Source organism: Salvia miltiorrhiza, chromosome 6 (genome assembly GCF_028751815.1).
Source record: "Salvia miltiorrhiza cultivar Shanhuang (shh) chromosome 6, IMPLAD_Smil_shh, whole genome shotgun sequence".
Lineage (NCBI taxonomy): Eukaryota > Viridiplantae > Streptophyta > Magnoliopsida > Lamiales > Lamiaceae > Salvia > Salvia miltiorrhiza.
Window position 1 is genome coordinate 2,700,688 of NC_080392.1, and position 17,045 is coordinate 2,717,732.

At 36.3% G+C, this 17,045-nt stretch overlaps 1 protein-coding gene across 1 annotated transcript; it reads right to left on the minus strand.

The window, feature by feature from the left end:
* Window positions 1-10,433: 10,433 nt before the first annotated feature.
* On the minus strand, window positions 10,434-11,614 carry LOC130987904 (protein KNATM-like). Its single transcript, XM_057911609.1, has 4 exons — window positions 11,281-11,614; window positions 11,015-11,134; window positions 10,794-10,920; window positions 10,434-10,571 (listed from the first exon to the last, which is right to left on the minus strand). The coding sequence occupies exons 1-4, from the start codon at window positions 11,464-11,466 to the stop codon at window positions 10,531-10,533; spliced, it is 474 nt and encodes a 157-aa protein (XP_057767592.1). The 5' UTR covers window positions 11,467-11,614; the 3' UTR covers window positions 10,434-10,530.
* Between the last annotated feature and the right edge of the window lie 5,431 nt (window positions 11,615-17,045).

The window sequence follows — 17,045 nt, forward strand, 5'->3', positions numbered from 1 at the left end:
GCGGTCGAATTATCAATAACGAATCCAATTATTAAAATCAAATACTTAATTAAGATAAATTATTTTATCAATTACTATATCTTATCATCCAAACCAAATACTTTCTGATTGCTTCAAAGAATTTTCATTTTACGCATGTTTGTTTGTCTTCCATGTCATTTTGGGAAGTCGATTAAATTTTTACTATTTTTTATGGAAGTGCTATTTAATGTTTGGAAATTAGCCGGAGGGTTAGACCACGACGATAATTGACAAGAATTTTATTTTTATTTTTTGTAATTTCATTTTTCAATAATGCCATACCCGAGCCAAAAAAGTGAGCATTAGATTTAGGGTCAAAATTTAAAATACCCACCTTCATAACTTATCTATCAAAATTACCCACTTTCACAAAACACATATCAACCATATCCAACTCATCATTAATGCCAAAACTACCCCTCAACCAATCCTCAATAAATCCATCATTAAACCATTTAATGTTCAAATTATCATAATTCGATTAATAAATAATCAGGCCCAACATGCTTCCGTACAACTTCGAAATAAATCAAAACATTAATCAACAATATACCTCTTGTCGACGGGTCACCTTCTGGAGTTAAATCGCGTTTTACGGACTTCTTGCCACCCCGGCCTTCGTCCAACCACGCACTCGCAAGAGATGGTTGCAACCTTCTTCCTTCACTGTGTTCAGGCTTTCGCCTAATGGTCACCTTCAGGAATCAGTTTCCCTCCTTCACTGTGTGTCGACTCCAAATATTTTTGTTGAATAATGAAAAGAAAATATTTTCTACTAAACCGGAATAGTTGGACAAAAACTAAGTGTTTATAGAGGAATTATATAATAATTAATTTTATTTCATAAAAACTCCCCAATGGAGGAGACTAACTTGTTTTAGCTACTCATAGTAGCTAATACTTGTGTACATAAAAATAAAAAGGAACTAAAACTAAAAACTGAAAAACTTTAAAAAACAGAAAATTAAAAATACAAAGGTAGATTCTGAAGAGAGAGTGTGTAGTGTGAGAAAGTTGTGGAAATTTTTCGATGATCTCTTCTCTCCAGCACTTGTGTTTTTATAGAGGTTTGAACCCCTCTATTATTGCTCGGTAGTTGGCCTTGGATTCCATCCTCGTGGCCAGCTTGCTTGAATATGACATCCACCTTCTTTTGTCGGCCTTGATTGCCGACACTTGTTAGTGGCATCACATGGTGCTGGACCCCGGCTTTTATCTTCTTGTGATAATGCTGGTAGGGGCTGGCTACTTTTCTTTCCACTCACTTTTGTCTTGAAGCTTTTGGTGAGTGGTCCTCCTGTTCTTCCACCCACTTTTGTCGTTTCTTTTGTGGGTGCGATCCTTGCTGTGAATCACATGATTCACCAAATTTTGTCGGCCACCTTACTTTTTTGGTGCCCGAGGTGTTCTTCCCTTTGGTGTCTGACGCTCGTCATGTTCATCAGACCGGAACCTTCTTCTGTCAGGTTTCGGGAGGAAACCTTTGCCGAATTCTGGCTCCTTCTGCGACGAACATTGGTCGCAGATTCTCTCGATCCAATGGCTCACATGAGCCATATTGCAGAATTTGCGACGAGTCTCTTTGCTCCCCGCGATCTTGTTTCCCCAAATAGTTTGCCTCTTATTCTCGAAAGAATTTTCAGCAAACTGAGTTGTTGTTCCTGTCATTGTGTTAACCAGGAACGTTCCCAGATCTGAGCTTTGAAAGAACTTAAATCTGGACTTCATTTTGTCCATCTCTGTGAGACAGACCCATAGACCCCATGCTCGCCTCGTGGAGATTTGATCCTCCGTAAATGTTGAGACGATTGCGGCATTAAACTCAGGAACTTTGATCCGGTTCAAGGCTCCTGTATCTGGTCTCCGAAGCTTGATGAAATGGAAGGCTTCGTAGACTCCTTTGCCAACTGGCTCTGGAGCTGCACTGAAGAAGTACAATTCCAAAACGTCTCCCCTTTTGAGGGACTCGTTGTTCTCCCATGCGTCGAACACCGTTTTCTGGATCCATTTGGGTAGACCCTTGATTTCGGTGAATGCCGGAGAAGTGGTATAAACTGAAGCTAATGCCCCAAATTCATACCATTCTTTAACATCGTTTGGATTGGCTCCTGGCGTGAACCAAACCCTTGGATACTTTCCTGCAACATCAACCCGGCAATTTCCCGGATTGATTCCCCTTCTCGTAAGAAGTTTCTCCCACCTGTCTTGATAATTCTGCCAAGAAGGAGAAGAAATAATAAGATTAGTATCAACCTTAACTTGGCCTGTCATGGGCCTAAGGCTGATCTCTCCCTCTTTTGTCCCAGAGGTGGAGGGTTGACATGTTGATTCAGGGAGTGACCCCTTAACAACATCTTTTCCTCGAGCGTCCGGCTGTGAAGCCATTCTCTCAGGACTTGGGCTAGGGGTACTTGAATCCCCTGCTACAGGTAATCCGCCCTGTACGGAAAGCATTGCTTTAGCCCGATTTTCACGGACAGCGCGCAAGAGCGGCTTGTTGGTTGCTTCCTGAAGATTGAACATCTTCATGAAACAGACATCGATTTGGCTAGATACTTTGGCTTCGTCAGCCGCTTGTATCTTTCCTGCTTGTTTGGTATGTAGCACACATTTGTGCCACTCTTGTTGTAGCAGCTCTAGACTTTCAAAGAGCTGCCCCTGTATTGCCTCGATGGCCTCCACTTCAGGGAGCTCCATCCCTTGTAAGGAAATCTGCAAGAACATTCTGATCAGATTTCAAAACGACAATATCATAATCATAATATTGGCATTCTGCTTGCCATCTAATTAATCTAGCCTTTTCAGGTTTAGATTCAATCTTTTTTGTTAAGAAAGCTTTAACGTTAGTGTTATCAACTTTCAAAACGAATTTTTTAGCAAGTAAGAATAGCGGCCATTTTTTGAACGCCTTCCTGACTGCAAAAAACTCTTTCTCGTTTATGTGCCATCGCACAGCTTCGTCGTTGGAGAAAAGACCGCTACAGTATCTGCAAGGTTCTTCTCCATATGGGGTGATCTTTGTGAGCACAGCTGCCCACCAGAAATCACTCGCGTCGGTGTAGAGGACCAAGTCATCCTCGTCTTGTGGTATTGAAAGTTTCGGGAGATTTTTACAAATCTCTTTCAACTTCTTCATACCCTCCCGATGTTCCTCTTTCCATATGAATGGAACATCTTTCTTCAGTAAAGGACTGAAGATTTTCCGGTGCTCTGCAAGATTTTTGATAAACATTCCTGCAAAGTTAACAACTCCGAGAAAGCTTTGGAGCTGCTTCTTTTCTTTAAGATCCTCTGGAAATCCCTGGACCTTTTCCACAATATGATCTTGCAGAATTATCCCAGATTCATCGATCTCGATCCCCAGAAACTCCATCTTCTGGGTGGCTATGACTGCCTTCTTTTCAGACAGCACCAGTCCTTCTTGTTGACAAACATCCGCAAAGATCTCCAGATGTCTGACATGTTCATGAATGTTTTTTGATGCAATGAGAATGTCATCAATATAAACAAACATAAACGAAGAATAATCTTTAAAGAGATTATCCATCTTTCTTTGGAATATCTGAGGCGCGTTGGCTAGCCCCATTGGCATGACATTCCAGACATAATGTCCTTGAGGAGTTGAGAAGGCTGTGAACTTCTTACTCTCTTCCTTCATGCGAATCTGGTAGAAACCTGATTTGCAATCGAACTTTGAGAATACCCTTGCACTTCTGATGCAGTCGATAAGGTGTTCTCTGCTTGGGATGAAGTATCCATCAAACTCAAGAATATCATTAATCCCTTTATAATTAATGACTAATCTTGGTTTTCCTCGCTTGATCTCCCCATGGTTTCTCACCAGAAACCCCGGACTGCTATAGGGTGATCTTCCTCCTTCGATTAGTTTTAAATCAAGGTGTTCCTTGATTATACTCATCATATCCTGTTGATCTTGAGGGTTCATCAGGATAGGTTTGTATCTTACGAACTCATGCTCCTTTCCAGTTTTAACTTTCAAGGTTGCTCTGAGTTGGTTCTTGTCCCACCATGCCAAAGGATCCTCGTGGTAACACTTCTGGATTCTCCTTTTGACGTCGGCAATGGACACCTGTTCTTCTTCCTTGATATCTTTGTGTGATATCAGGGATACTTTGAGGATTTGAGTTTCTTCCTCAGAGAGATTTGGGAATCCCTCAGTTCTGCATTTGAGCAAAACTTCTCCGAATCTCCTTTGATCCTTCATCTGGGGTCGCCGGAGTCTGCCATCATCACCACGCTTGCTGCGGAATTTGATTGGCATTGAACGATGAAAAGCTCCTTGGAGCCTTTGCACAATGATTTTGTGGTCACAATTGGTTGTGAACACAAGCCTCCTGGCCTCATTATCTTGTATAAATCTCTTGAAGCTTTGCAGAAAATTATTTCCCAATAATATATCCGCTCCAGTATCATGGAAATAAATTGGTGGAGTCTTGACCTTGTACCAAGGTGTCTGTCCTGCTCCGCCGATCAATATTTCCGTTTGCTTTACTCCCTTTGATAGGAGCAAAATCTTTTTGGAGAAATCCCTTCCGGCAATTCGAGGTAGATCTTCTTCCACTTCTGCTGGAAAGACTCCTCGTTTTGCTGTACAGATTCCTGCTCCCGAATCCACATAAGCAGCAAAGTATTCTGCTTTGAATTTCTCGTATAACATCCCAACAGAGATGTATATTGAGAATGGACTTGTCATTAGATCATCAACCTTTGACGTCCGATTGTGATCTCCATTCTTCCTGATCTCCATGACCATGGTTTATATTTGTCAAGGAAATCTCGTCCTAAGATCAGGACATCTGCCTCTTGTCCGGCTTGGCCTTCGGTCTGGATTTCAAAACCTCCAACCTCCAGAGTTCCAATATATCGGTTGTCCCCTGGATTCGCCAGATAATACAACGAACTGCAAGGAAACTGGTTTTCCTTGTTGGTTGTATCAACTCTTGTGGAAACCTGTCTCCATCCTTCGGGACATTTGAGCTTAACCCTCATGTCCGAAACTGGTGTTTCCTGGATCGCCTTTCTCTCATAAGAATGTGAGAAACTTCTTGTTATAGGCCCTGAAGTTAGCCTATTTCCTTGGAATGATAGCCTTGGTGCTCCCAGTCTGAGACTCTGGGTATGGCTAAGCACCGGTTTGTCTCCCACATCGATGTCGATTTCCCTGACTTGGGGAATTTCCACTCGGTTTGGAAGGGCTGCCTTGGCTACTTCTTTGAATATTTCTGGAATTTCAATAAATTCTTTTCCCAGAAATAACTCCGTATGATGGGAATTTGATAAGGCATACGAGACTTGATAAGTCAGTGAGTATGGCCTATTTCCATCCGTCATGTACTCCTTCTTTTTGTAGTCCTGATAGAGAGTCAGGGCTCGGCTGAAAGATGAATCCTGTAGATTATAAGCGATCTGTGGATAGAACTCGGTTATAATCTTCTTGGCATAGAGATTGCCCGAAAAAGCTCCAATGACTGATTCTCTGGCATCTCTGACCCTTTTATCGCAAAGTGCGACGTCAATTGGTTGGTCTGTCCCTGGGAAAAGGGAAGATTTGAGTACCAATTGAATTGCTCCAATATGAATCCATTTCATCGTACTTGCGATTTCTGGCTTCATTTTCTTGAGATCCTGCCTGATATCTTCGGCCGGAACCAGCTGAATTTCCACCTGGTTACTTGTGATCTCAATTGGAAGCGCCGTTTCTTGGCTTGTGACGCCAAAATAGACATGATGCTTCCTTTTGGTTGGAATCAAGCTGTTTAAAACTCGATTCAATCTTCCATTGGAAAACCCTTGATAGGTACGAACTTCTTCGGTTTCCTTCTTGAGTTTTCTCACGAGCTGCTTCACCACTTCTTTTTGTGGGATCAGGAAATGGCTGGTAAATCCATTCTGATCCTCCTTCTGGGTGTGGTGAACCTCTTGCTCTTCTTTAGTCTGACTCGCCTCCGGTTGATCCATCGGTCATCTCCGAATCCTCAGAACTAAAGACCTCTTCTTGCTCATATATACTCTCATCAGAGGATATATCTTCAAATTGATACACGGGTATCAAATTCTGGAAAAAGATAGCATCTTCGATATCCTGTGTGGATTCGAATCTTTTTATCCCTTTCCTCTCGTTGTCAGGGCAATTGGTTGAAATATGCCCCTTTGCACCGCACGACCAGCAGTTGCAATCCTTGAAACTTTCATTTGCTTTGGCCTGAGTGCGCCTGAAAGTTTTTCTCGCCGGGATTCTCTTTTGATTTGAGAATCGGTTTTTTGATGGTCCGCTCCGTTGGCCTGACTTGTAGGAGCGCGCCTTCTGTCTGGTCCACATAGTTCTTGGCTTCCAAGAACTTCTTCTGGACTTTCTTTCATAGGGTTGATACCTATGTTTCTTTCGGCTCCTCCTTTGATACAGCAACTCAGCACCAATCTCTGTGGGAAGATCAATGTTGTCGCACATCAATGGGGATTTCTTGTTGAGTCTCCTCAATTTCTTGAGATTTCTCTGGTCCGCTGCCTTCTGGCACCATTCGGACAGCTTCTTGTGGACATAAGACATCCTCCTTGAAGCACTGTCGAGGGGATATCCTCCAGGTGAAACATACTCCTTGAGGAGCATCTCTCTCCATGGACTTGGAAATTTTGGAAAAAAGAGGTCCATGGCCGTCTGATCTTCCACTTCCCCCATATGAACATATAGGGTATATAGGCGCAGAAATTCATCGAGAGCTTTTGGCTCCAGCACCATCAATCTCAGATTGTGAAGTGCCTGTTGATATTTCTTGCGCTTCTCTTCTGCGGATCCTTCGAAAAAACCCATTCCCAAGAAATGGATTTTAATCTGCTTAGTAATCTCCTTGATGATATCATACATGGATGTACTACTAAACATTTCTTCCCTTACTGGAATCTCAAGTTTGTCCCAGTATTGTTTTGCCATGCCTGCCAAACTGGCTTCGAAGACTCTGGCAAATTCCTTTTTGTCGTAATCAATTGTAGCAATCACGACTTTCATTGATGAAGCCCATTCATCGATGAGACCCTCCCATTCTTTGAAGCTGGCTTCGTCGAGGTTGAGAATCAATCCATATGGATGGACTGGTTCCAGTGTCACCTTTCCAACTGGAGTGTCCTTCATCTGAGGTCTCCTTCGCCTGGTTCGTTGGAACTGACTTGAATCGTCTTGAGCTGACCCCTTATTTGACGATTCTCCTTCTGGAGGCTCTGTTTTGGGAACATCATCTCCTTGGTTCATCTTTAGATCAACCATGTTGAGGTTAGCAAAAGATTCTGCTAACTCTTGTAGATCTTCTAATCCGATTCTGTCAAGGCTTTCCATGATATTTGCCTTTCATGATTCGGATTATGTCCTCCGGCTGCAACTCTTTGGGTGTTGCATCGAATAGAGATGTAGACGTCGGGTCTTTGGACCATTGATTCCGTATTTTTCCGGAACATGGTTTTCGCCTTTCGATCTCCTCCATTCTTTTCTGGATATCACGCAAGAAGGTTAATATTTCCTCTTGTTTGAGTGATATTCTGCTTAGCTCCATCGGTAGATCATACAGCTTGACGCCATAATATTCCACCGTCTTCTGGATCTCCCGCAAGTTGACGTTGTCGGAAGAGCTTGGCTCGATCTTTTGGTAGCTTGGAATAGCTACTCCCACCTTGTCTTTGGGTTCCATCAATCGTGTGACTGATGGGCCTCGTCTCTGGTTCTTTCAATCGCCGTTCTTATCCCGACGATTCCCATGAGAGTCTCATGGTAGGATTGGATACCCGTGATGATATCACGAATAATTTCCGCATCTTCTCCTCGTCGAATATTCGTCACGAGGGCTCGATTATTCCAGTTGAGATCGTCTATAAGACGAGTCGTTTCTCTCTCCAAATCTTGAAGAGATTTCCTGTACACGATACATCTCGGACATTCGTCCGGATCCATATTTTCTAATGGAGTCTCCTCCCACATGGGTTAATAATAAAATAAACTAAAAATTATATAATTCCTCTATAAATACCCGCTCTGATACCATTTTGAGAAGCGCGGGATCAATTTGAACAATTACCAATTTTAGCTCTTTTTTGCTTAACAGTACGTGGCGTTGTCTCACAGTCCAGACCCAGTTTACCGAAGTAACCTATCGGGCACGAGGAAAGTTTCCAGCCGATATACTAGTCAAGCTTAATTAGGCAAAAGATGGAAAATAAAGAAAAATTAAGTATAAGGTTAGAAATGGTATTTCACAAAGAAGTGGGTATTTTTCATAGATGTTTTATATAGGTGGGTAGATTTGATAGATGTATTATAAAAGTGGGTATTAAAAACCATTTGCCCTTAGATTTATGTATAGTTTTTTTGAATCGAGATATAAAGTAATTAGAGCCTTAGAGAGTGAAAGTTTGGGTTGTAAAGTTAATCCTAGATACTCCCTCTGTCCACCTATATTGAGAAACTTTTTTTTTTGAACTTATCTTGAAACATTTCTTTATTTGACAAATTTTTTATTCTTTATTCATCTTTTCACTTTTTTATACACACAAAACATTACTTTCTCAATTTTCGTGCCAAAAAAAAAATCTCAAGATAGCTGAGACCGAGGGAGTACAATAATGACTTTGTATAATTGTATATATATATATCATAAAAAAGATAAATAATTCAAATTGATCTCCAGTTCTTATACTATGATTTGTGTTTATATGAATTAATGGTTTTTTTATACTATGTTATAGTATATAATAATTCTAGATTCATAATTAACAGAATAAAAATGAATTTCATTTAAACTGCTCTCGAACTATATGTATGTATTCTATGAACACAAAATCTTGGGTATACCTGGGTGTACCGTACAACCGGGTTGATCCGTATCTATAATAATATTATTTATATGGGTTGGATCAGGATATGGATTCAAATCAGGGTATGGGTCAAAATTTTAGTGAAGGTATAATCCGGTTGTACGGTACACCCGGGTGTACCCAAGATCACCTCTTTTATGAATGTGCATCACAGACCATCCAATTTGCTACTTTACTTTCTTTAAAAAATTTGCTACCACTGCAACAAATTTTCAATTGTCACATATATTTTTGATAAATAGTGACACATATAAATAATTAAATAAAATTATGATATTTATAGTTCGGTAGTTATTATGTGTGTCACAAAATAAAGACATGCATGCCACTAAATTTAGTGATGTTTAAAGGTGTAATTATTTTTATAACATGTAACAGTGTAGTTATATTTGAGATATGTGCAATGCATAACTATTTTTTATGACGTACAATATAATTTATAATTAGTTATTTGAAAAATTAATTTTATACATATGTAACTAAAGTATATATATACATGTGTTGGTGCTAAATTTTATTACACTTAAATTTGTAACAAATTTTAATTCATTATTAATTCAGATAAATATAAAAATAAGAATTATGAAACTTAATTAGATGAGTGAACTCTTGTTAATTATCTGAAAAAATATTAATAAATTGATATTGTAGAAAAAGTAATTAAAATTTATACTCACGACAGGACATAGTAAATTGCGGGACATAAAATCTCATTCATATATATAATGGCACATCCACGGGAGAACGCTGAAAAATATTTTAAAATAACTTAAATTTGGAATTTATGACAACAAAGGGTGCTAAACAAAAAATACAGTAAGTAAGTAAGTAAGTACTTCATCCGGCTCACTCTAATAGACTCATTTTCTTTGGGAGCAGAGATTAAAAAATTTACTATTTTTCAGAAGGAAAGTGGCATGGTCCACGCCAATTAAGTATATTTTTTTTATTTAGAATGGAAAAGGAGTCTATTTTAGTGAGGCGTCTCAGAAAAGAAAAACGAGCCTACTGAAACGAGACGAAGGGAGTATAATAAAATTATATAAATAAATAAAGCAACGGGTACCCCAATCCGCGACTGGGCACACTCCCACATGGCAATAAAATCTGATTACATTTGAATGTCACATTCCAAATCTGAACACTATATATGATTGTTCTTCCATAGACAAAATTATTTATTGCTCAAATCGTTCTAATGTTTTATTTCATCAATATAATAAATCTCACACATGCACAGTAATGCATTTCCGTACATGCAACATTATTGGAATCGTTATACAGTAAAATAACACGAAACATCATTATTAACATTTATTTGTTGTATTATGCCCATTTCCAAATACACCTACAAATCCTATCCAAGTATTTTTTTTATTTTTTTTTTAATTTTTTAATTAAGTAGTAAAAGGAGTATAAGGGGGCTCCAACCCCAAACAGTCTTAAAATGAAAACCAGCAAAAATAAATAAACACAAACACAAAAAAAAAAAAAAATCACATCACTTGTAATTCTACGATATACTCTCGATTCCAAACACCAATCCGCAAAGGCATAAAATTTCAAATTCGGATCCAAAATAGTTAACTTTTATCTCGTCAATAAAATATTACAAACCTTTAAAAATAAAAATTATTTGCACTCTCCATCTGACTTTATAATTTCACTGCCTCCTACACAAAAAATATACTCATCATATATTTAGTGTCTATATAGAGAGAGAGATATGCAATAGAAATCTTCATCAAAAGTAGATAGTTACGGAGATACAGAATTGCATGTGATCGAGTGTATTGTGAATGGTGAAAAACGAGGTTTTAATTCGTTTTATGTATATAAATAAAAAAGAAAAAAATGAGTTGAAATTGGATTAAATTAAAATTAAATGATCTTACTAGAGGAAGGAATGTCGAGTAGAAGGTCATCAAGTTGAGAATACATGAGATTAATGAATTCCATTGATTCTTGCTGAGGTTCCTCCATTTCTTCTTTTAGCTTCTTTAGGGTCTCACAATAAGCTTCCTGCACCAAAATTTATTTTGTATATATAGAATATATTCAAAAAAATTATCATAGCTAGAGATTTAGGGACAAAAATATATGTAAATAATGATACCATAAACTTGCCCAGCTCTGATCGATCGGCTGTGAATAACTTGGCATGCTGGTTTGGAATTGCACTCATAGGATTATTCATTGCAATATTTTCAATAGTCTCCATCTCACCTAAACATAGCTGCAAAAAAAAAAAAAATTGAATCTATCCATTGCTATGATTGTTTACCCTTTTCTTGGGGCTAATTAATAATCCTATCTATATCTCTTGAAAAATTTAGGATGAGCAAAAACCTTTGAGAGAGAGAGAGAGAGAGAGAGAGAGACCTTCAAGCAGTTGAGGTGGGATTCAACCAAGAGGCTATACAAAGAATGGCAAGCAATTTCTCTCTTGAGCAAAGACAAATCCTCATCATCATCAATATGATGATGATGATGGTCATGATTATCATCTCCATTTATAGTAATGTTTGAGTTCTGCAGCCCTTCTTGACAATCTTGTTTTCTTTCCATTTATAACTCCACAAATCCCAACTACAGAAACCCTTTTTCCTTGCCTGCGTATATATAGATAGATAGATAGGTTTTGTACATGGATATAATTAGTAATAGAGATTTTTTTCCCTCTTTAATTAATTATCAATTTGTAAATAAAAATAAAAGTTGATTTGGAAGGGAGTAGTGAATGACTGATCATGAATGCATTGAGTTATTATATCAGTCAGAAGAAGACAGAGAGAGTGGAGTTGAGTGAGCTTTTTGCCTCTACCATTTACACTCTTGAAAGATACATTTCATAAGTTTCTTGGAGACTTCAAAAAACTCATCTTCTTTCTCTCTCTCTCTCACTTGTTTTTAACTGTTCTCTTTGGACCCTTCTCTTCTCTGTCTACTCTCATGGCCCCTCCAAAAAAATTGTTTCAGAATTTGGTACTGTGCTTACACATGGGGCATTTCTTCATTAATTCCTCATTTTCCTCCCATTTTTTAAATAGGGGTTATTAGCATCTAGATACACCAACTTTGGAGATAGTCTGATTTGATTTTGCATGTGAACTTTGGAGATAGTCTTATTTGATTTTGCATGTGAACTTTGAAAGTTGTCACAAATTCAATTTTCGCTCAAATTAATTAAAGTTGGCGTGGCAAGTCGAAATTTCAACTTATACTCATCGGACGTTTTAAAAAATTACATTGTATAGGACATCTCTAAATCTAAAAATCGTAGGGTTTTTATAGAGTATCGAATGTATAAAATTAAATTATGGTAAAATTGCTACATGAACATCAAAGTTCATGTATTTTTTTGACTCCTTTCAAAGTTCATGAGCAAAACCAAACTACCCTAAAATTTGTGTACTTAAGCGGTAATAACCCTTTTAAATACTGTATTCGGTAAACAAAATATTATTGGTCCATTTCGTTATTCTCTTTTAAGACTGATATTGGACCATTGTTATTTCAAATTTTCAATGGTTTGTCATGTTGTTCTAATTAATTCTTTTAAATTTCGATCTGATTTTTTTTTTTTTGGGTCCATTTCCAAATCTTTTGGCGATCAATGAAGTAAACAATTATATCGATTAATTAGCATATTATTGCATTTAGTCCCTCTATTCAAGAAAAATGATTTTTACAGGTGGAGTGTAGAATGATTTTATAGGTAGTGTGTAGTTTTCATATTTCGAGTTTATTTGTGCAAGGACATGAGCATTATTAATGAAAAAGTTGTACGAATTAAAAGGATTGTTTCTCTCATGGATACACATACAGGTGTATGTAAATAATGACAAAATACATCGTACCAAAAAGATTCCCCACAAAAAATATAGTTGCGTGAACTCGCTGCGACTCAATTTATCCATGGAAATCTCAAATGTTACAATGGAATACAAAGATTATTTATGAGTGCATGTTCAAGAAAATAAGTTAATTGATCAAGACAATGATCTTGTGCAATTAATTACGTTGCAATGTTAGTAGAATTAACTGGTATTTACTGTACTTTAACTCGTGTGTCATGTCATTATTCTAATTGCAGTAAGTTTTAGTGGAAAAAAAGTTGCAAAATCAATTTGCTACATTTTTTTAACTTCGAGTGAAAAAGCGGTAAGATTTGAACCTTAGACTTCACTGTTCATAGATAGACGTCTGGACCGCTTGAATATCCTTTTGAAACCGCTACATTATGTTTTTTGAATGGTAAAAAAATTCAAACTAATAATATCCCAAATAACTTTCCTTTTCATCCATTCAAATATTAATTATGACACATTTTCATCAATTTCAATATTAATTAGTACTCACTTCATTCCACTTCAAATGGTATTTCAAACTAATAATACCCCAAATAACTTTCCTTTTCACCCATTCAAATACTCCCTTCATCCACAAAATGAGTACCCATATTTCTTTTTTCGTCCGTCCACGAAATGAGTACCCATTTCTTTTTTTGTCAAGTGTGCCTCACACATCTCTTTAATTAATACACTCAAAAAGTGGGACCCTTAAACTATTCACACTACACTTCATATATTTCTTAAAACCCGTGCCGTCCACTTCAAATGGTATTTCTTTTCGACACGGTGATTTAAAAAAATGTTAATTAGATTATTAAGTGGTATAGTGTAGAGTTGAAAATGTGATGTGGGTCTCAAGTATTCTCACTTTTTGAGACTAACTTTTTCCATAAAAGGAAACAAGACATTTAAAGTGAGACAACACAAAAATAAAAACAAAAGAGTATAATATTTTTTCACCACTTCTAATATACTCAACAATTTCATTTTAAAACATGGGCCCCTCCTTCATAGTCTAAAATAAATGCTACGTTCTACTCTCTTCATCCACCAAAGATATATATGTCACAATTTCATTTTTCGTCCGTCCACAAAAAAAGATGTCACATTCATTTTTAGTAGTAGGGTTCACACAATTTCACTCACATTTAAAATGAGATCTTTACTCCACTACCAACTTCATTCATATTTTATTAAAACTCGTGTCGAAAGTAAAATGACATATTTGGTGGACGGTGGGAATACTTTTTACAAGGTCATCATCAATCAATCAGACAGATAAAAAAGAAAAGTAAGTTATTATCAACCCAACAAGTGGAGTATTAGTGTCCAAGTTCTCGCTCCAAGACGCCAAACAGAAATAGAATAAAACGTTAATCATTTCATTAATTTACTTGGGATTTCTATCACATAACGTGCATACTAATTAATATTGATAAATGAAAAAAGACAAAAGAGCTGATTAATTCCAAATATTTCATGCGACTGTTTGATGGGCATAGACAGAGACAGTGTTGGTCCACTGTTGATGATGGCCTAAATAAAGACTGAGCAATGAGAGAGAGAGAGAGAGAGCTGTACCAAATGAAATTGTGTCAGCCTGCCTACTATTCATAACTCTCTTAACTTTATTTCCTTTGTTTTTGAGGGAAGTACAAAGCTCTCGTCTCCATCACTTAAATATATAATTACACTTTCAAATTAACATTGGACAAATCAATCGGAAAAATGTTTGAGATCGAGAAGAGATCAAGAAATAATTGTTAAGTAATTATCAGAATAATTAAGAGCGAGACATGATTGTTTTTGTTTTGTTTGAAGTCGGCGAGAGAGGATAGGGGGAAGAATATTGATAGAATAGAATGTTTTAATTTTTGTTTACGAGGACTTCATTTTACGATCAATGTAAAAATAACCCCTTGTTTTAATTGTGTTTTGAAGTATGAGAATTTAATGTAATGATACGGAATATACTACTCCCTCTGTTCTAACCAAGATGATACATTTTTTTTCCACACGAGATTTAAGAAATTGTAGATTAGTGTTTTAAGTATGTAGTTGAGTATAAAAGTGATAAAATAGTGGAGAGAATGTAATAAAGTGATAAAGTATGAGATAATAGGTAATAAGGGAGTGATTAATTAGTTGTAATTCTGCAATTAAAATTCCTTATTTTTTCCATAGTTAGAAATGTGGCATCTTCGTTGGAACGAAGGGAGTATGTAAATATAACTAAAAGTTGATTTTGTCACAACAACTTGTTACAAATATTACTATTTGTAATGCATGCAAGAATGTGTCGGAAATCCACAATTAATACAGCCCATGAAATCTTCAAAATGAAAAATACAGCCCATGAAAAGTTCTTCAATTAACAGAGAGTAGGGCATCTTGCAATAGAACGAAGTTCATGTGCAAACCAACACATGGGAAAAATATAAAAAAATAAAATAATTAAACCTAATGGTTCAAGAAGATCATGAGCCCACACCAGCCACAGTGCAGTTTCTTCTTCTTCTTCTTCTTCTTTTTTTTTTTTTTTGAAATTACAAGAGCTATCTAATATCTAATCAATTAAGTCATCTGCATGCATGCGCGATCTCTATATCATACAAATGTGAAAAAATAATCACATTCAGGTGAGACCACTACCCTTACAAAAGTGAGAAAATTGCACCGCACGCAGACGAAATTGAATCCAAGACCTTTTACAAATGAGAATCTTTAAGTATCCACAGTGCAGATTTGATTGCACTATTATTGCCCATGCTAGTCCGTTTAGGATTCAAAAACGGCCATAACCTATAGTGACTAACATAAATGGGTTTATTGGCTGCCTTTTGCTGTGAGGAGCTATCGTCTTTGCCGGATATCCAAATTTGTCATGTCAAGAGAACGCGCAATGTTATTGCGCATTGTTTAGCTAAAGCTTCGAGAGATTTTCATACACATCATGTTTGGAATGAACCCCGCCGTTTGTGGAGGGTTATCTCCATCTACCATGCTCTTGTGTTCAATAAAATATCTCTCTTTTCCCTAAAAAAAACATAACAGTTATAAATCATCATCTATAACTGATATATATTGTACGTGCATTTTTCTAGTGAATTATTGGACAAGAAGCCAATGAAACAATCAAAATATTGATTTTCCGTCCATATGAAGCAGAAATGTGTGAATTTATTTTGAAGGAAGTAAAAATGAAGACGACATAAGAGAGTGTGATCCCATTCCCTTAAAAAAGTGGATCATGAATTAATATTGTCCCTCTAATATGTAAAATGTGTATATTCGTACTTAATGTTAAAATAAAATTAATAGTATTTAAAATAATTTCAAATAGAGAATGCATGAGATGTTTTGTAAGCACATGAATTAATGTTGATCCTCTATATACAATTGTATATATTCAAATTAGATTAAAAAGTGATTTTTACAAAATTTTCATATAATCATGTAGATTAATGTTTTGGCATGTTTAGAATTAATATACTTATAATTATGTCTCAAACCCAATTAAAAAGTGATTTTATTGTATGTTCTCGTCCCAAATTAACCCATATATTAATACTCGTTAATTTATCATCACAATCTTTTCAGTTTGTGTCAATTTTATCATCAAAGTTCTTTTATAATGACTTGAATATTAAGGCGTAAATATTACTCCTCTCGTCCACGAAAATAGGTCATAAGGGAGAACGGCAGAGATTTTAAGAAAAGTTAGTTGTTCACCTAAAAAAAAAGTTGTTTATTTAGTCAGTGGAGAAAGAGCGCCACAATTTTTTATTTTTTATTTTTAAAGTAGAAAGAAGTTAGTGAGAGAAATGACCTCACAAATTAAAAAGTAGTGGACCCATGAATGACAAAAAAAATGGTTAGAGGAGTATGTTTTATGGACGGACGAGAATGACAAATTATGACTTATTTTCGTGGATAAAATGAGTAATAATAAATTTCAGTATAAAAGAAAAGAAGAAAATAAATGGAAATTTCTTCTAAATCAATGTTAGGATCCGTTTATAATGTATATACCTATATTCAACCCAAAGTTGATTAATTACCTAAAATCGTTTAAATTTATATCTCTAATTTTTATTACTACAATAATTGATTATTCGACTCACATTTTGAGAGAGAGAGAGAGATAAAGAGAATTATTATTAGAATTATAAAACTTAATAAAAAAAACATTTCAAAAATCATTACTACTCCCTCCGTCCACTAATTCATGACCTAAGTAGCAAAACACGGGTTTTAAGAAAAAATGTATTTTTATTAGTTGAGTGGAGAAAG

Bases quoted from the DNA above. Each gene is read 5' to 3' on its own strand.
- LOC130987904 (XM_057911609.1), bottom strand. From the start codon at position 11,466: ATGGAAAGAAAACAAGATTGTCAAGAAGGGCTGCAGAACTCAAACATT. The intron at 10,921-11,014 runs GTATCATTATTT...ATTTTGGTGCAG, and splicing joins CAGAGCTGGGCAAGTTTATG to GAAGCTTATTGTGAGACCCT. The intron at 10,572-10,793 runs GTAAGATCATTT...TTTTTTGTGTAG, and splicing joins ACTCGACATTCCTTCCTCTA to GAGGCAGTGAAATTATAAAG.